Source organism: Podarcis melisellensis (assembly GCF_964234715.1).
Source record: "Podarcis melisellensis genome assembly, chromosome: 2".
Taxonomy (NCBI): domain Eukaryota; kingdom Metazoa; phylum Chordata; class Lepidosauria; order Squamata; family Lacertidae; genus Podarcis; species Podarcis melisellensis.
The window spans coordinates 76,023,997-76,048,979 of NC_138529.1; the positions used below are offsets into that span (position 1 = coordinate 76,023,997).

The window sequence follows — 24,983 nt, forward strand, 5'->3', positions numbered from 1 at the left end:
TTGTGCGTAAAATGCAAGTCCCTCAGAGTTTGATCAGGTTTTCAAACCTCTGCCTGTGACGGAGCCCCTCCAGCATGGCTGCGTCAATCACTAGTAGAATCCGAAAGTGGCTGCTTTCGGAAACGTTTCCAACATAAAAGCTCCTTAACGGAAACACGTCGTCTGGCCTCTCGGCGTGACAGTTTCCGTCGAGGTGTGGGTGTCCCTATAGGAGGTCCTGAGACCTCCCCACTGGTTTCGCTTGAAGCGTCTCTGAGCCATCCCTCCGACTCACTTTCCCTTGGAGTTCTTGCTCGCCCTCTACTGGTTCCCTCTTCCGCTGCTACTGCTCTCTCAACCTCAGGGAGCCTTTGCACCTGCGGCGCTTTAGATGTCAGTTCCCTGACAGCTACTCTATAAAGTTCTCAGCTGCACAATAAAATATTCTATCATCCAAAGACTCACTTTTATGGCAAGTTCTAGTGAAATCTGGATTTTTATAATCAGGATTGACTGGCAGTACTTTTCAATATATTCTAGAACAGCCAATATCTTTTTTCTTTTTTGCAACGTTGTCACTAGACTGATATGGGACACCTTTGAAATTACAGTAGTAACTTCATGTAACTGTAGTTCTCCACTACTCAAACTTTTAACAATTTGCCACTTACGATGAGTGGGATTTTGCTGTCTCAAACAATGTTTCTATTCTTCAACACAGTTCTTTTTCTCTGGTGAGGCAGGTTGTCCAAAAGCTGTTGGATGGGAGAAAAACCAAAAAGGAGGTATGGGCCCAAGAATGGTCAATCTGAGCGAGTGCATGGACCCGAAAAGGTGCGTACCATTACAAGGCTTCACACTCTGAAAGGCAGCTTTGCAAGATAAGAAATACAAGTTGGGAATGCCACTTAAGTACCTGAGGAAGCCAGCTCTTAGCATTAGGGACTCATTCACTATTTATTCACTGTCTACAGAATTGTTTTTATTTTTTCCTTAAGAATCTCATTCTGGAGGTCCGTTCTTAACCTGAAACTGTTCTTAACCTGAAGCACCACTTTAGCTAATGGGGCTTCCCGCTGCTGCTGCGCCTCTACTGTGCAATTTCTGTTCTCATCCTGAAGCAAAGTTCTTAACCCGAGGTACTATTTCTGGATTAGCGGAGTCTGTAACATGAAGCGTATGTAACCTGAAGTGTATGTAACCCGAGGTACCACTGTACAGTAGAACCTCTACTCACGTCCATGATCTGTTTCGAAGGCCTGTCCTTGTGGCGAAACAGGTCAATAGTAGAAGTGTCGTTGTGTTCGGCGGCAGCCCGCTTCTGCGCATGTGCAAACGGCAGAAGCTGCTTATGCGCGAATCGCAGCGAACCCGGTGTTTACTTCCGGGTTTGCCGCAGACACGACTTGGAACGGGCCTAAGTAGAGCAGGACGTAAGTAGGACGTACCTACGGGACCGCCTCTCCCGGTATGCCCCACGGGGAGCCTCAAGGTCCATAAATAACAACACCCTAGTGGTCCCAGGCCCTAAGGAAGTTAGATTGGCTTCAACCAGAGCCAGGGCCTTTTCAACACTGGCTCCGGCCTGGTGGAACGCTCTGCCTCATGAGACCAGGGCCCTGCAGGATCTGCTTTCTTTCCGCAGGGCCTGTAAGACAGAGTTGTTCCGCCTGGCCTTTGGCTTGGAGCCAATTTGATTCCCTCCCCCTCTTTCTTTTTCCTTTCTCCTCCTGCGATGAGGCTGCATTTTAATATTTTAATGTTTCAATATTTTTATTGTTGTATTTTAATCTTGTTTTTAAGTTGTATTCATTCAACTTGTTTTTATTATTGCTTGTTAGCCGCCCTGAGCCCGGCCTTGGCTGGGGAGGGCGGGGTATAAATATTTTTTATTATTATTACTATATATTGGCAAGGGAGCTATGTGCAACAGCTGCGCTGGTGGCTTTCAAATGCCAATGAATCCTTTCCACAATTGTTTTTTGAGGCCTACCTGTTACAGAGGATTCTGGGTACATTCAACTCACATTGGGCACTGGCGAGGCATAATTTTACTTAATCAGTGTCTTCCATGAGCTGAAAGGGCACCTTAGAGCACACACAGCACAATCCTTGGGCCACATCCTGCCCACGAGCACACGGTGGACGTGCTCTGTTTCAGCGAGGCTTGTTTGCCATTACTGATTGAAGGATGCCAGGTTGAGCTGAGTTCCCATAACAACATCTATTACATTCTGCTGATTAAGTTTTATGAGTCTTGTGCAAAGAACCATGTAGGAAATACAATCTGGCTTTAGGAACAGCAAATCTCTCATCATTTGTTACCTTCCTCCCTTGTATTTGGGGCTCTGAGGCATCAATTGCAGCTTCCCTTGAGAGTCAGATTGGAAATTTAACCCAGAGCCAGAAGACCACAGTTAACTACTTGTTTATTATATTGACTTAAAGGAACATAATTTGCATAACATAACAGACGCCAAGCTGCAGGTCATGAAAAGGTTGGTCGTTTTACAGCATTTAAATTTTGAAATTGTTTCCTGCTAGTAAAGAGAAACTCCCATCAGCCTCCGGAAACTGTACACAGAGAGAATTATAGAAATGCCAAAAGATGAAAGGCTTTCCCCTCATGGTTCATTGTTTCTGATCTTTCAGCAATTTTACCTATACATTTTCGAGTTTTTCTTCCTCCCTTCCTAGATGGTGAGATTTAAAGCCTTCCTTTTAAATTAAAGTTGTGGGTTCTTGGGAGACTTGAGGTTTTGTAGACTAGAAACGTATCATAAGGACTTGTATGTTATAACAAGCAGGAAATCTGCAGCTGAAAAAATTTTTTTTCTGTTTCCCTGCTACATTTTCACCCTAATTGTGAGGAGAGCTTAAACATAGCCATTTGGGGCTTCTCTTCCAATTATTCTGATACTTTCATAAATGTTGATGCCAAATTCTGCTTTCAAATTTAGATGAAAAGCTAAATTAAGTTTTAAATAAATACATGAAATCTGAAAAAATGGCCTGCAGAGGTTTGCTGGAGTATGTAGCAAAATATTTTCGCAGACAGCTGAAGAATTCAAGTTAGCTGGGTTTTATTTCAAGTTTGGTTTTACAAAATTGTTTATCAATATTTTAGATTAGCATTCTTTTCTCTAGATTGTGTCAGATAGTGTTACAACAGGGTTATATTTGGATATTGCATGGATACATTTTATATTTTTGATTTAATATTGGCATAATTTACAATCCTTCCAGTACAGTGGTACCTCGGGTTACATACACTTCAGGTTACATACGCTTCAGGTTACAGAGTCCACTAACCCAGAAATAGTGCTTCAGGTTAAGAACTTTGCTTCAGGATGAGAACAGAAATTGTGCTCCGGCAGCGCGGCAACAGCAGGAGGCCCCATTAGCTAAAGTGGTGCTTCAGGTTAAGAACAGTTTCAGGTTAAGTACGGACCTCCGGAACGAATTAAGTACTTAACCCGAGGTACCACTGTATTTACTCTGTCAATAGTATGTTTGTGAGGAAAATATTCCAGCCACTGGCTCAAATAATATTAATTAATTTTATAATAATTAAAAATTCTAATTTGACCTTAATTTTTAATTCATTCCTGCAGAAGAGCTTGAACAATTTTACAATAACTATTTTTTAATAAGAAGAATAGACGAGCAAATGGGGGGGGGGACACAATTTAAATTCTGACAGGGTTTTAATGAATAGCAAATAGTGCTATATAAATGCAATTGCTGTCTGAGGATTAAATATATTTTTTTAATAATTTGAGTTCTGTTTATTTGCTGTTTAGGAGTAAGATTCAATGTAGAGTCACTTGTGCAGCAATGTCCCTTAAACCATTTGGGGGGTTAGGTTCTGAATGGGGAGAAGAAAATCAGAAGTTCCATTGTTTAAACCAACTTCCAGTTGAATTTAAATTCCATGAACAGGCAGACATTGTTCAGGGTCTATAAATTTTTCACTATCTGATTTCCCATTGTAAATGAGCACATCATATCTAGGAACACAAACAGGAGATATTTTGTTCTTGTTCCTGTATTACTGGGATGGGAATAGTTCTGACAGGTGACAGAGCAGTACAAGAGTGATCTCATTGGCTGACGATGTTATAGTTTGATGTGATGCTGCCTCTGTTACATGTATAAAAATCTGATAAGGCTTTAACCAAGACAGCTAAATTTATTGCAGAACCTAAGTGTTAGGTTTTCTTTTTTGTCCTATAGCTTTTAGACTGTGGTGATATTAGTTGTCTTAATACTGGGTATTTGGAGATGGGGACAAGAAGAAAATGTAATGTACTATTGTAAGCTCTAATTAAAATACAGAGGAGATGAAGGACATCAGTGGTGTACTGGTGTTCCAACCGAAGGGGGCGAACATAACCAGTCTTTAACTTCCTGTTCTATTTTATTTTATAGGTTAGCTGAATCATCGGTGGATCTTAACCTTAAATTGATGTGTTGGCGGTTAGTGCCTACTCTTGACCTGGAGAAAGTTGTGTCTGTGAAGTGTCTTCTCCTAGGAGCTGGTACGCTGGGTTGTAGTGTAGCCAGAACTTTGATGGCAAGTACTAAAGCTACTCCACATATTCAAACGCTGTCCCATTATTTTGTATCAGTATCTATGAAGCAAAATAGGTGTCCAATAAGAGTCCTTCTTTCTTCCTCCTGTTCATGGGATTCTCTCTTTGACAGCCCCTACCCTGGAGGCTCGGGACGCAGGTGGCGCTGTGGGTTAAAGCCTCAGCGCCTAGGACTTGCCGATCGAAAGGTCAGCGGTTCGAATCCCTGCTGCGGGCTGCGCTCCCGCTGCTCGGTCCCAGCGCCTGCCAACCTAGCAGTTCGAAAGCACCTCCAGGTGCAAGTAGATAAATAGGGACCGCTTACCAGCGGGAAGGTAAACGGCGTTTCCGTGTGCGGCTCTGGCTCGCCAGAGCAGTGATGTCACGCTGGCCACGTGACCCGGAAGTGTCTCCGGACAGCGCTGGCCCCTGGCCTCTTAAGTGAGATGGGCGCACAACCCCAGAGTCTGTCAAGACTGGCCCGTACGGGCAGGGGTACCTTTACCTTTACCTTTACCCTGGAGGCTCAGTATCTATGAAGCAAAATAGGTGTCCAGTAAGAGTCCTTCTTTCCTCCTCCTGTTCATGGGATTCTCTCTTTTACAGCCCCTACCCTGGAGGCTCAAAAGTGTGCTCACAAAAGAGCCAGTGTGGTGTAGTGGTTAAGAGCGGTAGTCTGGTAATCTGGGGAACCGGGTTTGCGTCTCCGCTCCTCCACATGCAGCTGCTGGGTGACCTTGGGCTAGTCACACTTCTCTGAAGTCTCTCAGCCCCACTCACCTCACAGAGTGTTTGTTGTGGGGCAGGAGGGGAAAGGAGATTGTTAGCCGCTTTGAGACTCCTTAGGCTAGTGATAAAGCGGGATATCAAATCCAAACCCTTCTTCTTGTTAACATGCAGGAAGCAGGCTGGGCCATCGTATCCTTCGCAATGAGATGTACAAAATTTGCCAAACAATACCTTAACAAATGAACACTATCTAATTAAGGTGCATATAACCCTTCTTCAGGGGTTTGGAAGGGAAATGGTTTCTATCAATTGGCTGCATCATTATTTTTTTTAGTGGCGTAGTGCAGCTTGTGAAATAATCAACCTGAGTCCTGAGTAAAAGCCTGGGATTAACAGAAATAAAACATAAACTGTGATTAGTGCATATATTCCATTCTGCTCTTCTATTTTACTTTTGCTACTAGTTGAAATAGCATAATTGTTCTCAAAGTGTGAGATGGATTTCTCTGAGGAGTTATTGAATATGGAATGAGCACACTGCTGACCACACTTAGTGTGTGTCTGGAGGATGGCAACACAAGAACGCACCTTTTCTGTGGTGGCTCCCTGTTTGTGGAGGGTTGCCAGGGAGGCTTGCCTGGGGCCTTCATTACATATCTTTAAGCACAAGGCAAAAACGTTTATAACTAGGCCTTTGGCCAATTAACATTCTATGGCCTTTTAAATGTGTTTGTGGGAGAAGGGTTATTGGTTTGTTTTTGTATATCATGTATTGTGTGTTCTCATTTTGTAATTTTTTTGTTGTGAATCACCCTGTGTCTTTGGATAAAGGGCGGTATACAAATTTAACAAATAAAAAGTAAAAAAAAAAAAAAAATAGATTAGTGGTAATTCTTGCCTTACTCAAAGAACTATTTCATTGCTTGTGGTTCTCTACTCAGGGATGGGGAGTCAGGAAGATCACATTTGTGGACAACGCAAAGATTTCTTATTCCAACCCTGTGCGGCAACCACTCTATGAATTTGAAGACTGCCTCGGGGGTGGGAAGTCCAAAGCACTTGCAGCAGCAGACAGGCTCCAAAAAATATTCCCAGGAGTGGTGAGTAAAATGCATTGAGACGTGATTTAATGATCAAAACACTTTATTAGTTTCAATAACGGCCTAGGATTTCTTCTCATGCCCATTCTTCAAAAGTGAACTAACCCACAAGGAAATAATTCTGATGTTACGGTGACTGACTAGCTTTGACAGCTAGTCATTTACACGGAAAAAAGAACTGAAATTAAACCTGCTTGAAGCAATCAAAATAAAAACGAGGCACAAAGGAAGAGTTTAGGAAAAGTAAACTGAGCACTATTTAGCTGTGCTTAGTTCTTCATCAAAATGAAGTGACAGAGGAAAAGTGTCATTTAGCACAGAGTGTTATTCACACAGCCATAAAAATAATCTCTACCACCATACCATTTATAGCAAATACAGGGGTATATCTGCCTTATTAGAGACCCTTACTTGGAATGCATGCAATTGCAGACTGATAATTTTAATTATATTTGGTTGAGTGTAGACATACCAGCTTATTATTTCAGACAGCAATTGCAGGAAAAAAATATTACATGTTGGCGGAATCCAGTTGATCTTTCTAGTACAACTGCTGCAACGAAGGCATCTGCTAATTGCTTCTTCAAGCGCATGCACCCCCCCCAAAAAAAGATAAGTTGGGGACTCAGGAACTGTCTAGGACAGATTTTGGGGTACAGGGCTGCAGCTGAGAGGGGAATTGGCAACAATAGCATGCCTCCCTGTTAACTGGTGTCTCTCCTTGGACCGAATGCCTTTTAAACCAATCATCAGCTTTCCTCAGAGAAACCTGGTACTGGAGTGTTAAACCAGGATGCCATGCAGCATGAAGTAGAAAATTCAGCACCTTCCTAAATTATATTTATTTGTATATTTACATTTCTAACTCGCCCTTTATCGGAACATTATATTAGGATGAGGTCCAACCACATAAGCAGTAGGCAGCCATGGAAAGATGGAAGAAAACTAACCCTACAGGTGTTGTCTGAAAGACTGTGCTGTGTATTTTGGGTTGTATTCAGTACTGCGTGCACTAAGTTCTGCCCTTCCTCTGCTCTTCCTGTCTGCTGCCAAAATCTACTCTCAAGGATCCCCAATCCTTTGGAGTAGATTTTGGGGGTGCACACGGGGCTGGAGAGGAGAGGGAAGCTCCATTATGCAAGTGGAAGCCGGTTGCACAAGCTGAACTGTTGGACACAAGGCTTTATATAAACATTTCTGCCCCATCAGTTCACTCCTCTGGGCAGCAAGAACAATAAAATGAATAATAAAACCAGTCATAATTAGGCTCTGTCTGCACTAGACATATGGAAACTGTTTCGATTTAACAGTTTCATTATTGGTTTTTATTGCAGTTGGAGCTTTTTAATTAGTCTCACAACCATCTCACTTATACAAAATATTTCTCCATTCGTAATTATTGACAGCTTTTACGAAACGGAACTAATTTTTTCAGCCTTGTGAATCCTCCAACTAACTCCCTGTGCATATGTTTTGTCGTGTAATCAACAGCCTTCATATTTGGGCTCTGATTTTGGGATCTGACTGCTCCATTTTTGAGGGCCTACATATTGTAACTTCCCTAAATCTCCTAATCATGGATGGAGTATTAGGAGTATGCTATGGGCTTAGGTGTTCCCCTTTCATGCTCTGAATTCTGGTAATGGCCTTTGACTGGCCTTGACTGTCCAGGGGTCCTTTACCTTCTTTTTAAAACCTTACTCAAACATCTCAGCCACACTAAACGCCCCCACCCCCCACTTGTGTGGGCAACAATCCTTAGTAGATCCACTTTGCCCATCTTTCAGAAGCACCGTGTTGGATACAACCACCTGTGGTTTTTTAAAGGTACTATTTCACGCTACTGAAAGATTCACTGCCATTTGAAATAATGTTTTTCTTATGCCATCTGCTGGTCAATAAGCTCAACTACACAACAAATCTGAGCTTTGTACAGTATTAACAGTAGAGTATCTTATATGCATGGGACGCAGGTGGCGCTGTGGGTTAAAGCCTCAGCGCCTAGGACTTGCCGATCGAAAGGTCGGTGGTTCGAATCCCTGCGGCGGGGTGCGCTCCCGCTGCTCGGTCCCAGAGCCTGCCAACCTAGCAGTTCGAAAGCACTTCCGGGTGCAAGTAGATAAATAGGGACCGCTTACCAGCGGGAAGGTAAACGGCGTTTCCGTGTGCGGCTCTGGCTCGCCAGAGCAGTGATGTCACGCTGGCCACGTGACCCGGAAGTGTCTCCGGACAGCGCTGGCCCCTGGCCTCTTGAGTGAGATGGGCGCACAACCCCAGAGTCTGTCAAGACTGGCCCGTACGGGCAGGGGTGCCTTTACCTTTACCTTTATCTTATATGCAGTCTTAGGTCCCCCTGTGTTTTTAACTGTGTTATTTTAAAATTAAACCCATTTGCCTGTTTGTACACACAAATAACAAGCTTATTTTTGAAATACTATTTTCTTTTAACTAGCAAATCAGAGTGTGCTTCGTGTACTGAAATACTGTTTTGACATGTACCACATGTAATTCACTGAACCTGAGTATGAATGCTGCTGGTGTACCTCCCGGCCCATTCATTGCTCAGCAGCTTCCCTGGCCAAGCTGACAGAGGAGCTCTTGGAGGTGGTTTTGGAGAATTTCTTCACCGTAGTGCTATGGTGGCCTCAAGTGTGCTGTGACAGCAGGGCTGGTCTCTGCCTCCAGATGAAATAATCCATGTTATGATGATTAAAATGGTTCTATCCTCCTGAGTACTGCAATTTTGCTGGAGCCTGCTGGTGCCTGCTGGTTTAATTACATGAAATAACCAAACATATTAACAAGTGGGTTTACCTAATTATGGTTAAAAGTTGTATTCTGTGTGAAAATATGTGTGTTACTCTTTTCTTTCTGCTTCATTTTTTAGAATGCTGAAGGTTTTAATATGAGTATCCCAATGCCGGGTCACCCAGTAAATTTTTCTGACGTCACCTTGGAGCAGGCCCGCAAGGATGTGACACAACTGGAGGAGCTCATTGATGCCCATGATGTCATCTTTTTGTTAATGGACACCAGGGAAAGCCGGTGGCTTCCTGCTGTTATTGCAGCCAGCAAGAGAAAGGTATCCTACTTCATTAGTATCCCAGAGGCCATGATGTAAGTAGCGCCTTGTAGTCTGTGGTGGCCATTCAAAAGCTTTTGCAGTTGCTGCTTTAACACAAATCAAACCCTTCAACTGCAAACATTTCCCAATGTCTTAATGCTCTTAGCTATCTTCTGCTTGGAATCTCCCTCAGACTGAAACAGCTTAGTTGTTAGTGTTAGTGTAACATGCTCAGTTCCATTTGCGCATTATTATAATCACATTTCTGGCTGGCCTTTATGGCAAGACCCTGTGTATACACTCTAATATTTTGAAGGGGAGTGGTATCCAGGAATATATCTCTGCATACTTGCCTGGCAAATGATAATGTGGATTGTATTGTATTAAAATATATAGCTTAGAGTTTTGATCTGGTTTTCTGCTGCTTCTGGTTTTTTTCTCTTTTAATTTTGTTTTCATAACTTTAATTTTAATTTGGCTTGTAAAAATTGAATAAATATTAATAATTTCTTAAGGTATTTATGTACTTTTGCTTATAACCTAAGGGTAACTCTAGTCTGTTGAACACTAAGAATGCTGGCAACTGTATTTGATCTGTCAGGTTGTGGCTATTAGTTTCTGTCTTCAGCAGTTTTTACCACTTACTTTGTGGGAATAGCTACTGAAGACCTGTAGAATTATCTGCTTGTTTTTTCAGTCTGTAGAAGTACTAGAGGTGGAAATCATCAAGCTGAAATAAAAATAGTTTGCAGGCTATGTATATGATAATTTTGAAGTGAAACCTGTGTAGTGTCAGATGAAATGATGTAATGAAATTATCAGAGTATATAACTACTGTACTTTTTGTTCTTGTTCTAAGCTTTGTTGAAATAGCAAGATATGGGCAAGATCCCAAAGTAGATAACAGGATGGGTCTCTAAACCTCTCTCTCTCTCTCTCTCTCTCTCTCTCTCTCTCTCTCTCTCTCTCTCTTTTGCCTTGGGTTTGTGAACTCATCTTAAGTCAAGGTATAGAAGCGAGGTTGGAAAACAGGGATCTAGCCATGGACTTGTATCCAACTACCCCACAACAGTTGCAACCAGTGATGCCAGTCAGTGGAATGGGGAGAGAAGCAAGCCATTTTGGGTGGTTTCCCTGTCTCCCTGCAGTAGCTGCTTTCCTCCCATCTGATCTAGCACGTCCCCCAGCCCTCTGTAGTATATTTGGGGCAGGCATGAAGGTTGCAGGGAGGGAAGGGGAGTTGCTGAGAATGACTTCGCTCCCTTTTCTACTTACGGAAGCCTTCAGTCAGCTGAACGATACCATTGGACACAACTCAATAGTTTCCAATCTGGGTTTGTACATAGTTTTCTGTTTGAATTTACACAGAATAACTATAGCTTCCAGCAAGCCAGGGTGGAAGGAAAGGAATCTCAGTGCATGAAGGTGGTGAGGGAATATGTGCGTCCAAGGCTCCTTTATGTAGCACAGGGACAGCCAATGTGTTCTCCAGATGTTGTTGGCCTCCAGCTCCCATCATCCCTGATCACTGGCTGTGGCGGATAAGAGTTAGATTCAAAAGCACCTGGATGCCACGTTGGCTACCCATGATGTAGTAGCATTATCAATAACTTATTTCGTCTATCAGTAACATATTTTGTAAACAATATATTACAATATATTGCCATATTTCTGTAATTTTACCCCATGATAAATAGGTTCACCTGCATTTGATTTGATTACCACTTTCTATACTTTTCATTGTTTTGTACAGCTGGTAATCAATGCTGCCCTGGGATTTGACACCTTTGTTGTGATGAGGCATGGACTGAAGAAGCCAAAGCATCAAGAGGTGGGCGATTCTCCCTGCAATAATCCTTCAGCTTCAGCCGATCTTCTGGGATCATCGCTCTTTTCAAATATCCCTGGTTACAAACTTGGTTGCTACTTCTGCAATGACGTTGTGGCACCGGGAGATGTAAGTATAATTGATGTGAATTGCAACTTATTGTGTTATTGTATTTTATAGTTCTTGATTTTTAATACAATCTGTCTCTGCAACCTTTCAGTGAGTTTTTATTATTATCATTAAGAATATCACATATATATATATATATATATATATATATATATATATATATATATTCCCCTGAGAGCACAGTGGTCCATTTGTTAGCTTTCATTTTAAAAGATAGCCTTTAAAACGTTTTGCGCAATTATGCAGGTAAAAAGAACTTGAAAGTATAACATTGTGAGAGCTGCCTTCCTTTGTAGTCCACCAGGGATCGGACATTAGATCAGCAGTGCACAGTCAGTCGACCAGGATTAGCCATGATAGCAGGAGCCCTTGCTGTGGAATTAATGGTATCCATTTTGCAGCACCCAGAAGGGTAAGTCATAATTGTGTGGGTGGAGTCCTGTGTTCACAAAACATTAATAAAATTAATTAATCAAAATAATAATTCTAGATGGTTAATAAATGGAATTAATTAACTGAATACATCTCCTTCCCCCCACTTTTTTTGTTAGTGGCTATGCCATTGCCAGCAGTAGTGATGACAGAATGAATGAACCTCCCACCTCTCTTGGGCTTGTGCCACATCAGGTTAGTAAACCAAAAATAAACGCCGTTGGCTTGCTATGTCCTGATATAGAAATGTGTCAAATAGACCCACTTGGCATATAGCACTGAACCCATGGCTAAGCATGAGTATGCGACCATGACAATACTCATAGTAAAAATTCTGGTTTCTTTGCACCTCCTTTGAACTGGCTTCTGTGCCACCTGGAGCTAGGCCATGAGTTGCCTTGCCAGTGCGAATGCAGGTTGGGATGTGGTATGTCTCCCCTGGGGGATGTGGGTGGCGCTGTGGGTTAAACCACAGAGCCTAGGACTTGCTAATCAGAAGGTTGGCGGTTTGAATCCCCGCGACGGGGTGAGCTCCTGTTGCTCGGTCCCTTCTCCTGCCAACCTAGTAGTTCGAAAGCACGTCAAAGTGCAAGTAGATAAATAGGTACCACTCCGGCGGGAAGCTAAACGGCGTTTCCGTGCGCTGCTCTGGTTCGTCAGAAGCGGCTTAGTCATGCTGACCACATGACCCGGAAGCTGTACGCCGGCTCCCTCGGCCAATAAAGCGAAATGAGCGCCTGGACTTAATGGTCAGGGGTCCCTTTACCTTTTTATGTCTCCCCTGGAAGTAGTGAAAGGAGAGGGGATGTGGTCTGTGGAGGGTTGCTAGGGCTGCCCTTGAGCCTGAGGTTCACCCCACCCCCTTACAAAAGATTATATCCAGCTAAATTATTGCACAAGGAGAATAAATGTTGCCTCTGCAATATAACATTTTCCTCCTCCTTTGCCTTATTTTAGCCCCCTCAGCTGTCCCTAAATCTGCTTCAGAGGGTTGGAAGACATGCCCCACAAAGCAGATTTGAAGAGTGTTGAGGTGTGGAGGGTTAAGTTCTGCTGTAATTTCAGGAGACGTTCTGGGCTTGCAATGGTTTAGTTGGATGTAACCCAATATTGTTAACTAGTTAAATCCACTTGCTATGACATCCAGCGACCTGTTTATGCAAGAGCTTTCCTTTTTAATTATTGGTAATTGAACTGATTATTATACTAAGACTAGTTTTTTGGGGTTTTTAAAAGTGCAATTACTATTGGGTTTTTTAAGTCACCAGTGGATGCTGCCTCTTAAGTGACCCCGACAATTCTCCTGTTACTTGTTAGTGCTGTTAACGTTTTCAAAACTACCCTTTTGCTCTTTTCAGCAAGGAAATAGATTGAGATAAGACTAGCTTGTAAAAGCTAAGTTGTACAAAGTGCTAAGAAATCATCAGGGTTTGTTTGTGTGTGTGTGCTTTCAAGAGTTGATTGTACAATGATGCATAGTTGCACTGCAACATGTTATCCTTTATGGTCAGTTTTTTCTTTTCCCCTCATTGTTTTCACAAATGCTTTCCTGTTGGCTAAGAAGATGTAATACAGTACTATCCCACTTCAGTTTGCTGATACCGTATCCATTTAGAATTAGGAGGGAGAGCTTTCTTTGGGCCAGAGCTCTCTCTTCTTATGCTTATCTGAATCGGCAAATTTAGGTGGTGGACCAGAAGCTAATTAATTTGATCTTTTCCTCTCATAGTAGTATTTTTCTTCTTGTCCTTTAAGGTCTTCTTGCTGTGAAGCAGTCATCTTCTCTGAATGTTTCACAAACTGGACACAAATGCACATAACTATATCACAAAAATTATTAGTAAAATTATTTCCTTTTTAGCAGAGAATTTCTTAAGGGTTGTAACTCTGAACCGTTTGTGGCAGAGATTTTATTTTATTATTTGTTTGTTTGTTTGTTTGTTTGTTTCATTTGTTTATATTCTTTATTCATTTATATCCCACTTTTTCCTCCAAAGAGCTCAAGATGGCATACATGGTTCTACACCTTCCCCCTTCATTTAATGCCCAGTACAACCCTGTGGTGTAGGTTAGGTGGAGAAGCACTGAGCAGCCCAGAGTCACCCAGCTTCAAAGCTTCATGCCTGAACAAGGATTTGAACCCTTATCTCCCAGGTTGTTGTCCCACACTCTAACCATGACATCGCAATGGCCTGGATGGGTTTTAATTTAGTATCATCTTAATATCAGCTCAGTTTGTTCTTTGCCCACAGTTTTTGCTTCAGAATAAAATGCCCACTGCTGTTTTGATAATTATTATTTTTTTAAGATTACAAAGCAAAGTAGATAATAGTCTATTTAAAGAACCAGTTCAATAATTTTGTTTCCTTTAAAGACACTTCAAAATTAAAAGGGGTCATCCCTCTTGCACTGGTCATATTGGTGCAGGGTAAGCTGTAGGTAACATAAACAGTAGCAATATATCAAATAGTGTGATTGAAGTAAGAAGACATATGTCAAATTCATATAGGCTGATTTTCTGAATATATACTTTAACGCAGTCATGTTCAGTCTGCTACTATTTATATAAGTATTTATATTTATATAAGCATATTCTTAAAATAAGCTGGTTTATATAATAGTAGAAGAATGTGAGCAAGGATACCATAATTTAAACAACAATGGACATGTAACTAGCGAGTTTGGGAAGGTACTACAGTTTGCATCATGCAGTTAAAAGATTCAAAGATTGTTACCCCCCCCCAAAAAAAAGACATTTAGAATTGAAGTGTTTGATCCTTTACTCATAGGATTGGAAAAGATTTACAAGGATTTGATAGATCTGTGGATGCTGTATTCACAATCAGAGTAGCAATTGAACTACTGTAAACAAATACCTGTAAGAACTGGTCCCGTGCTCCATTCTGGATTAATGATTCTGCTCAATCGTGGTTTGGTTTTTTTAAAGAAAATGAAACCATGCTTTTAAGAACACACAGATGTCAGCCACAGAACTCTTGCTTCAGTGTGATTACTGTTTTAGCCACTGAGGAGGAAAGAGATAAAACTAAGAAAGGTGATCCCTTTTATTGGTCTACAGGATCACATTACCTTCTTTGTTTCTCCTGAAGGGCTTATTAAAGCTGGCTGGCTGACTGGAAATTTCAGTTGCACACAAAACTTCTGTAATACACAGAATTGGTTAGTATCAAGCAGCAGGAAACAGAAGTGTGTGCACCTTTTCCATTTCAGAATGGCTGCAGAGCAAGAACCTGAACAATACATTCAGTAGCAACAGTCGTCATGCTTTCTTCTTTTTTCTTAATTGTTGCTTGCTGCAGTCAAGAAGTTTCAACTCCAGGTGGTGCTGTTTCTGTATACAGTGAGATAAATGTGCATGCTAGTCCTCCTACCTGCACAACCAAAACATATCATGTGCCAAGTCAGTTTCAGCAGAAAGGCCTGCTGAAGTCTGTGTACTTGTGCCACAAATAATGGGCATCTTGGCTATACTTTCTTCAAAAGATGGTGCTTGCAAAACTCAGCCAGCACAATATTAATATCATATTGCTGCCTATCTCTTTGACTTGCAGATTCGAGGGTTTTTATCAAGATTTGATAACGTCCTTCCCGTCAGCCTGGCTTTTGACAAATGCACTGCCTGTTCTCCCAGAGTAAGTTTGGGTTTTAATGTAAACTGTTTTTTCCTCAAAACAATGCTTCCGCTTTGTCACTGTTTCATTTTTTTACATGCAAGCCTTTCCCTTGTTTATTTTGAGATGTGTACTTTATGTCACTGTTGAGAAATTGTGCTACTAACTAAACCTTTCTTAGCCAATATAATCTTAAATAATTTTCTACCCTCCTTTAAATATGGAATTTCCAAGTCAATTGTCTTAAATAAAACACCTCTCTTTTACCTGTACAAGGTGGTGAATAATATTTTCATTTTTTAGCTCTGCGTTGAATGAAAATAATCCTGCTGTAGTTACCATTGTTACAGGCAGTCATTTAAATTTTTTATAAAAAAATGTTTATATATATATATATATATATATATGCACACACACACACACACACACACATATATATATATACACACACACACACACACATATATATATACACACACACACACACACATATATATACACACACAGTGGTACCTTGGGTTAAGTACTTAATTCGTTCTGGAGGTCCGTTCTTAACCTGAAACTGTTCTTAACCTGAAGTACCACTTTAGCTAATGGGGCCTCCCGCTCCTGCCGCCACGCCACCAGAGCACGATTTCTGTTCTCATCCTGAAGCAAAGTTCTTAACCCGAGGTAATATTTCTGGGTTAGGAGTCTGTAACCTGAAGCGTATGTAACCCAAGGTACCACTGTATATGTATCCTTCACAAAGTCTTTCTAATGGAGGTGAGTCCAGCTGTCAATGGAGGTGACCTGCCTCATTACCATGATCTCTCCTCCTTCCAAAGCCAGAATTTGTGGTGGCAAGTGGGAGTGCGGAAGGCAGGAAGACCAAAAGTAGCCAGAGTCAAAGCCAGTGCTAGCCAGAACCAACTAATTCTAGTTTTGAAGCCACCTTCCTCCCCGCTGAGGCAACACTTGTCGGAGAAAGAAGCTGACAGGCCGTGCAACCCCCCTGGATTGTTTGCAAGCAAGAAGGCAGACAGGTGGGGCCTGGCTGAGAGCAGGGTGAGATTGTTGGTGCTCCCTTCACCCTAATACACTCGGATCCATGATGCATCACTCTTTTTATTTTATAGACGTGTGTGTCTTCACTGGCCCTTCTCCCACTTCCATGTCTCAGTTGATGTAACATGTACCTTCTTCCACTCCTTTCCAGTGATTGATAGTGCTTGAAGCTAAGTAATAATTGTCAAGTTTGTTGTTAAGCCACTTTGGATAAGCTTAGGAATGTGGAAACCTCTGTAGCATGGATCCTTTCCTTATCACTCTGGAAATAGCAGACATTGAATGTTGGCTGGAAAGAGCCCATCCCATAGCTTCTTTCCCTGCTCATTTTGTTCTAGTTCCCAGGAGAGCAAATGTTAGTGTGGAAAGGAGCTCTAATGGACTCCCCTTGGTCCTATTTTTCTGTTGTTTCTGGGAAAGCATGGGGGAGATCATGCAGTACTGCAATTTCTGTACTTCTAAGATATTCTCCAAAGATGCCCGCAATCAGTTTGCTGAACTCCGCTGCTTTCCCCTATTGGCCTAGCCTCAAGCTCAGGGTGAAAATGAACTCAGTACTAGCCAAAATATTTTTCTGTCTGAGGTGGAACCCAAATGCACTACCCACTTGCTAGGGCTAATACAGTGGTACCTTGGGTTAAGTACTTAATTCGTTCCAGAGGTCTGCTCTTAACCTGAAACTGTTCTTAACCTGAAGCACTACTTTAGCTAATGGGGCCTCCCACTGCCGCCGCGCCACTGCTGGGCAATTTGTATTCTCATCCTGAAGCAAAGTTCTTAACCTGAGGTACTATTTCTGGGTTAGCGGAGTCTGTAACCTGAAGTGTATGTAACCTGAAGCATATGTAACCCGAGGTACCACTGTACTTTTATTATTTATACCCTGCCCATCTGGGTGGGTTTCCTCAGCCACTCTGGGCAGCTTCCAATAAAGATTAAAAATACATTAAAACATCAGTCATTAAAAACATCCCTAAACAGGGCTGCCTTCAGATGTTTTCTAAATGTCAGAAAGTTGTTTATCTCTTTGACGTCTGATGGGAGGGCATTCCAGGGGCGGGCGCCACTACCCAGAAGGCCCTCTGCCTGGTTCCCTGTAACCTCACTTCTCTCGGGGAGGGAACCGCCAGAAGGCCCTCAGTGCTGGATCTCAGTGTCTGGGCAGAAAGATGGGGGTGGAGACACTCCTTCAGGTATGCTGGGCTGATGCCGTTTTTTAAAATCTTTTTGCAACTTTCAGGTATCAATTTCTGCCTTTATCTATTACTCGCTCCTTCTGATTGTGCCCCCAAAAGAGGCTGATTGACCCTTACAGCTGGCTGGCCCCAGATGAACTCTTAGCTGCCCCATATTCATTTTCTCCTCTCATGCCCGGAAGCCCATTCCTTTTCTTCTTCCTTAATCCTCTATCATACTTTGGCAAAATAAATGACACATACATGCTAACCAGAGTACACTATGCAAACATGCACCAGTGTAATGAATTATTCTCATTATTTGGCTTCTTCTTACTCAGAAGTTTGACATTTAGTGTAGACTAAATCAAACATACGTTCACAATCAGCCTTTGAGGCCTTCTCAGTTCTACAGCAGTTTTCTGGGGTAAGTCCATGTTTAAGCAATCACCTTGACTGGGATATATTGCAGTGAATGCTGAGTAGGTCTGACTCATAATCTGGCTCGCACATTAAGTGCTATTATTTCAGTCATGCCAGATTCATTGCCGGCATTTCTCTTTAATTCCAGAAAACAACAGCACATCCTTCATACACCAGTTTTAAATATCTAAGGCCTTCCAAGGTGGTTTTGGGGATTGGGTTGGGGTCAGGGACATAGTATAAGAAAGGCCTTATAAAAACATGGAACCTTTCCTGTTATAAATTCGCCTGTTGCAGTGGAATGCCAGTCAGTCTTGCTAATATAACTGCTGTACTTTGTCAAGACTACAGTAACCTTCCTGACATTTGCTGTTCAAATTCCTCATAACGTATGAGTGCATGAGCTGTGAGCCAGGAAGCCTCTGGTTCAAATATTACATCATCTGAGAACATATTAAGAGTCCTCAGGCAAGCTGCCATTGCCTCCGTCCCAGTCCCTCCCCCTTCTGCTATGTGAGAATTAGCTTACATGACTGATACAACTGAAACGATAGAAATGCTTTGATTTTCCTTTCCATTCCCCTGCCCGAAGTGTGGAAGTAAAATGCAGATGGAACCTTTTCCCTGTTTCAGGTTTCTGAAAAAAAATTGGGAGGGATGGGGAGAGATGTGTTAGGAAATGATTTCCTCATTGTGGTCATTTTAAGAGCCCTGCTTTACATAAACAGGTTTGATGATTTAATAAAATCTGACTTGGGTTTTAACAGCTGTGCTATTCCCATAGTGATCACTTTTCATATGGTGAGAATATTAAATTACTTTTTCTGCTGAAAAGGTTGCTTCAAGGGTACATGTATTTCCTTACAGTATAAAAGAAACATTTATTTACATGTTCAGCTTGAATTTTTAGAATCAAAATATGCTTTGTTGCCTCATAGAATCAAGATTTCTGATGCCAATGACAAATATAACTACCACAGTTCAGTTCTGTACGCTTTCCCCTCTTCATAATGCATTAAATTGTCATAATTTCAACATTGACATTCCCCATGTTTCTGGCTGAAAGTTTCTTGGTGCTTAAAACTACGAATAATTTCTTAAAACTTTTTTTTAATGATGTGATTTCTTTTAAAATCTTGCATCCATTTTTCAGTATAGATATACAGCTGATAAGATATGAAAGGACCTGTATAGGCATCTTAAGAGATTCCATTTCATACTTATTCAGTTCCAGAAATAGCCATGTTTCTTTTGGTATTCATGTTGCAACTGTGTCAGAAAGAGAACTGAACAATCAAGGTCCAAGTTACACTTCTGTCAGATAGATTTTCAGCTCCATAAGGTAGCCAATGAGGAATTTTGATGTCCGCTGTGAAGCCAGTACCTTAATTTGGGCCTGAATTTGTCTTCCATAATCACCATCCTTATTAGCAGTACAACTGCTATGACTGGAATCACAAACAGCTGCCTCTAAGATTAGTGATCATGTGCAGCCACTTGGGTGATTGTTGCAAAACAGCGTAGTAAGTATACCCAAGCTTCATTTGTGCCAGTGCTGAAGAGTGTTTCTGGACTGTTCATCAGGAATAACTGTAGCTTAATCTCAGCTGCTTAACCAACCATATATACATCAGTACCATAGAGTAACTAAAGCTAATTGAAGGTATCCTTTCCTCTCTTTTCTTAAAAGGTACATCCTGAATTCAGTACTAGTTTCTTTTTAAAAAGAAACTATAATTTAAAAAGAGCGGTTTAACAGATGAGGCAAAAGAATCAACATGTATCTATACTGATGTCTTGTGAATCTTTTGAAAAGTCAGTAGGCAGAGATACAACGCAAATGGAATCACTGCAGTGTGGTTTGGTTATTTAAAGTAGTTATTTAAAAAAAGTACACTAAAGAGATACAGAGATTACAACTGTCAAGCTTAAAAGAAACTGCGATATCACATTTCTGAAAATGTGAATAGTAAAAAGTAGAGCACCATTTCACAGTGCTTCAAAATTTTTAGTGCTTTGAAATTTATTTGGCTCCTTATGAAATATCAGTGATGGTACAAGGGACTGTAGGGTTTATTTGAGGGAATTCTTAATTCTTAAGCTAAGATTCTAAACATAGCTGTTTGCATGCAAGTTCAGTTGAGATTGTTGTTGTTTAGTTGTTTAGTCGTGTCCGACAATTCATGACCCCATGGAGCAGAGCACGCCAGGCACTCCTGTCTTCCACTGCCTCCCGCAGTTTGGCCAAACTCATGCTGGTAGCTTCCAGAACACTATCCAACCATCTCGTCCTCTGTTGTCCCCTTCTCCTTGTGCACGCCATCTTTCCCAACATCAGGGTCTTTTCCAGGAAGTCTTCTCTTCTCATGAGGTGGCCAAAGTATTGGAGCCTCAGCTTCAGGATCTGTCCTTCCAGTGAGCACTCAGGGCTGATTTCCTTAAATATGGATAGGTTTGATCTTCTTGCAGTCCATGAGACTCTCAAGAGTCTCCTCCAGCATAAAGGTAAAGAGTAAAGGGACCCCTGAGATTAGGGTGCATACTTCCAAGTAAATGCATTCAGAACTGAGGTGTGATGTCTTATGTAGCATGGTTGATTTATTGTGCATAAAACATTGTGAATTCCCTATTATTATTATTATGCTTATAAGTTGAAGGCTCTATACTTCATTTTTTAGAGTAAAAGTAAAGGTAAAGGGGACCCCTGACCGTTAGGTCCAGTCGCGGACGACTCTGGGGTTGTGACGCTCATCTTGCTTTATTGGCCAAGGGAGCCGGCATACAGCTTCCGGGTCATGTGGCCAGCATGACTAAGCCGCTTCTGGCGAACCAGAGCAGCACACGGAAATGCCATTTACCTTCCCGCTGGAGCAGTACCTATTTATCTACTTGCACTTTGACGTGCTTTCGAACTGCTAGTTTGGCAGGAGCAGGGACCAAGCAACGGGAGCTCACCCCGCTGCGGGGATTCAAACCGCCGACCTTCTTATTGGCAAGCCCCAGGCCCCAGAGTCACCCGTGTCCCACTTTTTTTTTTTTACTGCAAATGTTGCTTGAAAATTTTCCACAGCTTAGGACATGGAGGCTGTTTCGGTAAATGGAACAGTATTGGTAATGTTCCCAGTTGCAGGGGACTTGGAAATATTGGCAGCCTGTATGCGAGGCACAATTTTTGTCATGCTCAAGATGCATTTATCCAGCATTTAGTGGGACAAAAGAAGAGTTAATGCTTCTTTGTGCCTACATGAGTGGAGATGGAAGAAAAAGTAGCATGTACGTCAAAACGATTTTGCCTTCCAATTTAAGGCCATCCAAGTTTGTTGATAGGCAGAAAAAGGCTAGCCAAGTTTAAAATACGGGAAGGTTACTTTTCACCTTCCACAGACTAATACTGATGTTTTTCGTAGCTCTTATAACCAAAATAAAGATCTAGCAAATACATGAAGTTACTTCCTCCGTGGATTTCAAATGTAACATAAGAACTGAATTACTCATACAAAGCCACTTAAGAGAACAAAGGCTTTGCAGCCTGAAAGAAAAGGAACTGTTATCCCATTCTCTCATTCTAGTCAGTTGTGGGGAGGGGGAATTGCCTGTGCTTTTTTGAAAAGAAACACAGATGTATTTTAAAAGCCTTGGTTTAAAACGAATTCTCTGTAAAATGGTCCTTGACAACTCTCGATCATGTGTCATTTTGCACAGCTGAACTATCTAACAAATAGATTTGGTTCTTCACTCTGGGCATCTAGCCACTTATCCACACAATGCAAGCCTAGCTCTGTTTCACAGTGAAGACATTAATTTGAGTGCTTTCATCGTGTTTAAAAAAATTGGCTGTCCTTTTTAAGACCTTGCAGGAACTACTGGGACCTGGTTGTTGATAGCCATCTTAGTCTGCAGTTTATATATATATAAAAGGTCTATTTGCAGTGTATGGCACAATATGGCCTGGTCCCCAGTCTGGGACACGAAAGCTGGTCACATAATTTTAAAGTGGTAATCTCATCCTAAGCAAAAAGAACATCTTGGCTCATACGATTATGAGTTTTACTTGTAAATAGGAACAATAGTCCTGGTTTGGCTGAATTGCTAAACTGCAGTTTAGCACTAATGTTTTAGTGAAAAAAAACATTACCTTTTTCTCCAGTGAGGCCATGAGGAAAAAATTAGAAGAGTACGCTTTCTTGTTTAAGCTTAACCACACTTTGACATTGCATCTGATCTTTGGTAAGTTTAAACTGTGCTTTTGAAACAAGCCCAGCTCAGTAACCACATTTGATCGCGTTCAGACATAATGACAAACTGCAATTAATTTAAACTAGTAAATATGTTTCTCATCTCCTTGCAACTGGGAGGGAGCATGCAATCCAGGGGCTCACTCAGGTTTGTTCACAGAGTTAATAAACTATGGTTTAGCATTACAACCAAACTATATAAGGCAAGGAATATAATAAGGAGCTCCTATGCTTAAGAAAATGCCATATTATGAAGGACACTGTAGCCTATGAAAGGGAATAGGGAATTAATTTATTGAACTTTGACGACTTACATTATAGTGTTGTCTTTGTTTCTATTTAGCCTTTGAGCAGGGGTAGGCAACCTAAGGTCCGTGTGCCGGATGCGGCCCAATCGCCTTCTCAACCCGGCCCACGGACGGTCCAGGAATAAGTGTGTTTTACATGAGTAGAATGTGTTCTTCTATTTAAAATGTATCTCTGGGTTATTTGTGGGGCCTGCCTGCTGTTTTTACAGGAGTAGAATGTGTGCTTTTATTTAAAATGCATCTCTGGATTATTTGTAGGGCATTGGAATTTGTTCATATTTTTTTCTTCAAAATATAGTCCGGCCCACCACATGGTCTGAAAAAGGTTGTTGACCCCTGTCTTTGAGTGTTCGTGTTGTTGGAAGATACACTGAGACCAATTGATAGTGAAAGGCAGGGTAAAGGTAAAGGGACCCCTGACCATTAGGTCCAGTTGTGACCGACTCTGGGGTTGCGGCACTCATCTTGCTTTATTGGCCGAGGGAGCCGGCGTACAGCTTCCAGGTCATGTGGCCAGCATGACAAAGTTGCTTCTGGCGAACCAGAGCAGCGCATGGAAACGCCGTTTACCTTCCCACCGGAGCGGTACCTATTTATCTACTTGCACTTTGATGTGCTTTCGAACTGCTAGGTCGGCAGGGCAGAAATGTTATAAATAAATACATGCTACATGCAAAAGTGCACAGGAGAAGCACAATGACCAACATTGCTTTACTGCAAAGCAGCACTGGGAGAAGACAATTTGGCACAGAAAAGAAGTAGGTGGAGGTTTCTTAACCCCTTTCTAATTCAACATCTGATTATTATTGTCATCATCAAGAAATCTGAAAAATACGGAAATTAGGGTGCCTAGAATTGGAGAACTGGAAATATGGCAGCTGTACTAGAAGGACTGAGATGATTCTAGAACTGAAACCAAGTGAGCTATTCTGACCTTGAATGAACTGGCACTCCCAAGGAGGCTCGGAAGGAATCGGGACATGTATGTTTCGCCAAAGAGAGCCTTACAGTTTAAGGACTAGTGAGAATTCTGCCAGGGATGATTCCTTCAGAATTTGCTGGGTGCCTGGAAGCTGAAATGTGAAATCCCTTCTTTTCAACTGTGCCAAGTTTAAATAGGATTTCCAAGCCTAAGAACTCTTTTATAGCAGAGGTGGTCTTCCCCGTGGCAGCCCCTAAGCTGTGGAATTCCCTCTCCTCAGAGGTGGGACTGGCTGGCAACTTCATTTATGTACAATAGCTCTTGTCGTATGCTGATGGTGCACCTCTTTACCATGGCCTTGGAAATCTGAGAGATTTAGGGTCCATCCTATTCTCTTGACTGTATTTTTAAAAAACTGTAAAATTCTCAAGGGTCTTCCAGCCAAGAAGAACAGCTTTTCAAGGGCTGCAGACAGAACGGCCTTGCGGGAAAGCCCTGTTCCATTCATGGAAAGAAAGTTAGGATCCAAGCCATTGTTGAGTGTGACACTGCAAGGAGCGGAACAGCTAAACAAAGAATTCAGTTTTAGCAGATGAGTAACACACTTCTGCTCCACAGAACTTAAAAGCAATTTATTTATTTAGTTCTGAGACTTTAAAAAGCTTTCAGATACGTAAATTAGATAAGTCATTTATGTCGTTGGCAAACGTACAGAGATAGAGATTATGAAAGTTAAACCTGGGATTGAGAATTTGGCTGCTTTAGTTTCATATATATATATGTACATTTCTAATTTGGAAGGTAGTTGTCACTTAGGGCTTTCTTTTAAGAACTTTGAAAGGGGAAGATCACAGTTCTTTCCTCTCTGTTCTCCTCTTTTTTTTTTTTAAAGAGCAAATCCTTTGATAAATCTTTTTCTGGCACAATATTACATTAACATCCTTACGTTGTTAGGAACGTGTAATCTAATTCTCTTTAATTAAAGCCAGAAAAGGTTTCATTTCAGGCTTTGGAAAGTGGTGTTCCATTAGGGGGGAAAGGAACTGGTATTGCCTTAGAGGTGTTGGGTAAAAATCACTACCATTGTTCTTCCTATAGATAAAGGGGGGGAGCCCTCCAAAGTATTGCATATACTATTATGATAAATAAAAAGAAAATAAGCGTCTCCTGAGGCATTTTTGTGATAACACTTTGGTCAACTTATAGTAAAGGAAGAGGAACTGTGATGGGAGTGGAATACAGTGGTACCTCGGGTTACAGACGCTTCATGTTACAGACTCCGCTAACCCAGAAAAAGTACCTCGGGTTAGGAGCTTTGCCTCAGGATGAGAACAGAAATCGTGCAGCAGCAGCAGGAGGCCCCATTAGCTAAAGTGGTGCTTCAGGTTAAGAACAGTTTCAGGTTA

The 24,983-nt window shown here is 41.6% G+C and overlaps 1 protein-coding gene across 1 annotated transcript in view; it reads left to right on the top strand.

The window, feature by feature from the left end:
• ATG7 (autophagy related 7) overlaps positions 1–24,983 on the top strand; it is a 104,870-nt gene that overhangs the window by 15,533 nt on the left and 64,354 nt on the right. The window contains exons 9-16 of the mRNA XM_081901201.1: positions 723–813; positions 4,411–4,555; positions 6,224–6,382; positions 9,270–9,464; positions 11,200–11,403; positions 11,700–11,815; positions 11,955–12,030; positions 15,408–15,488. Of these exons, the coding sequence (XP_081757327.1) occupies positions 723–813; positions 4,411–4,555; positions 6,224–6,382; positions 9,270–9,464; positions 11,200–11,403; positions 11,700–11,815; positions 11,955–12,030; positions 15,408–15,488 (1,067 nt within the window). The remainder of the gene's footprint in view (positions 1–722; positions 814–4,410; positions 4,556–6,223; positions 6,383–9,269; positions 9,465–11,199; positions 11,404–11,699; positions 11,816–11,954; positions 12,031–15,407; positions 15,489–24,983) is intronic.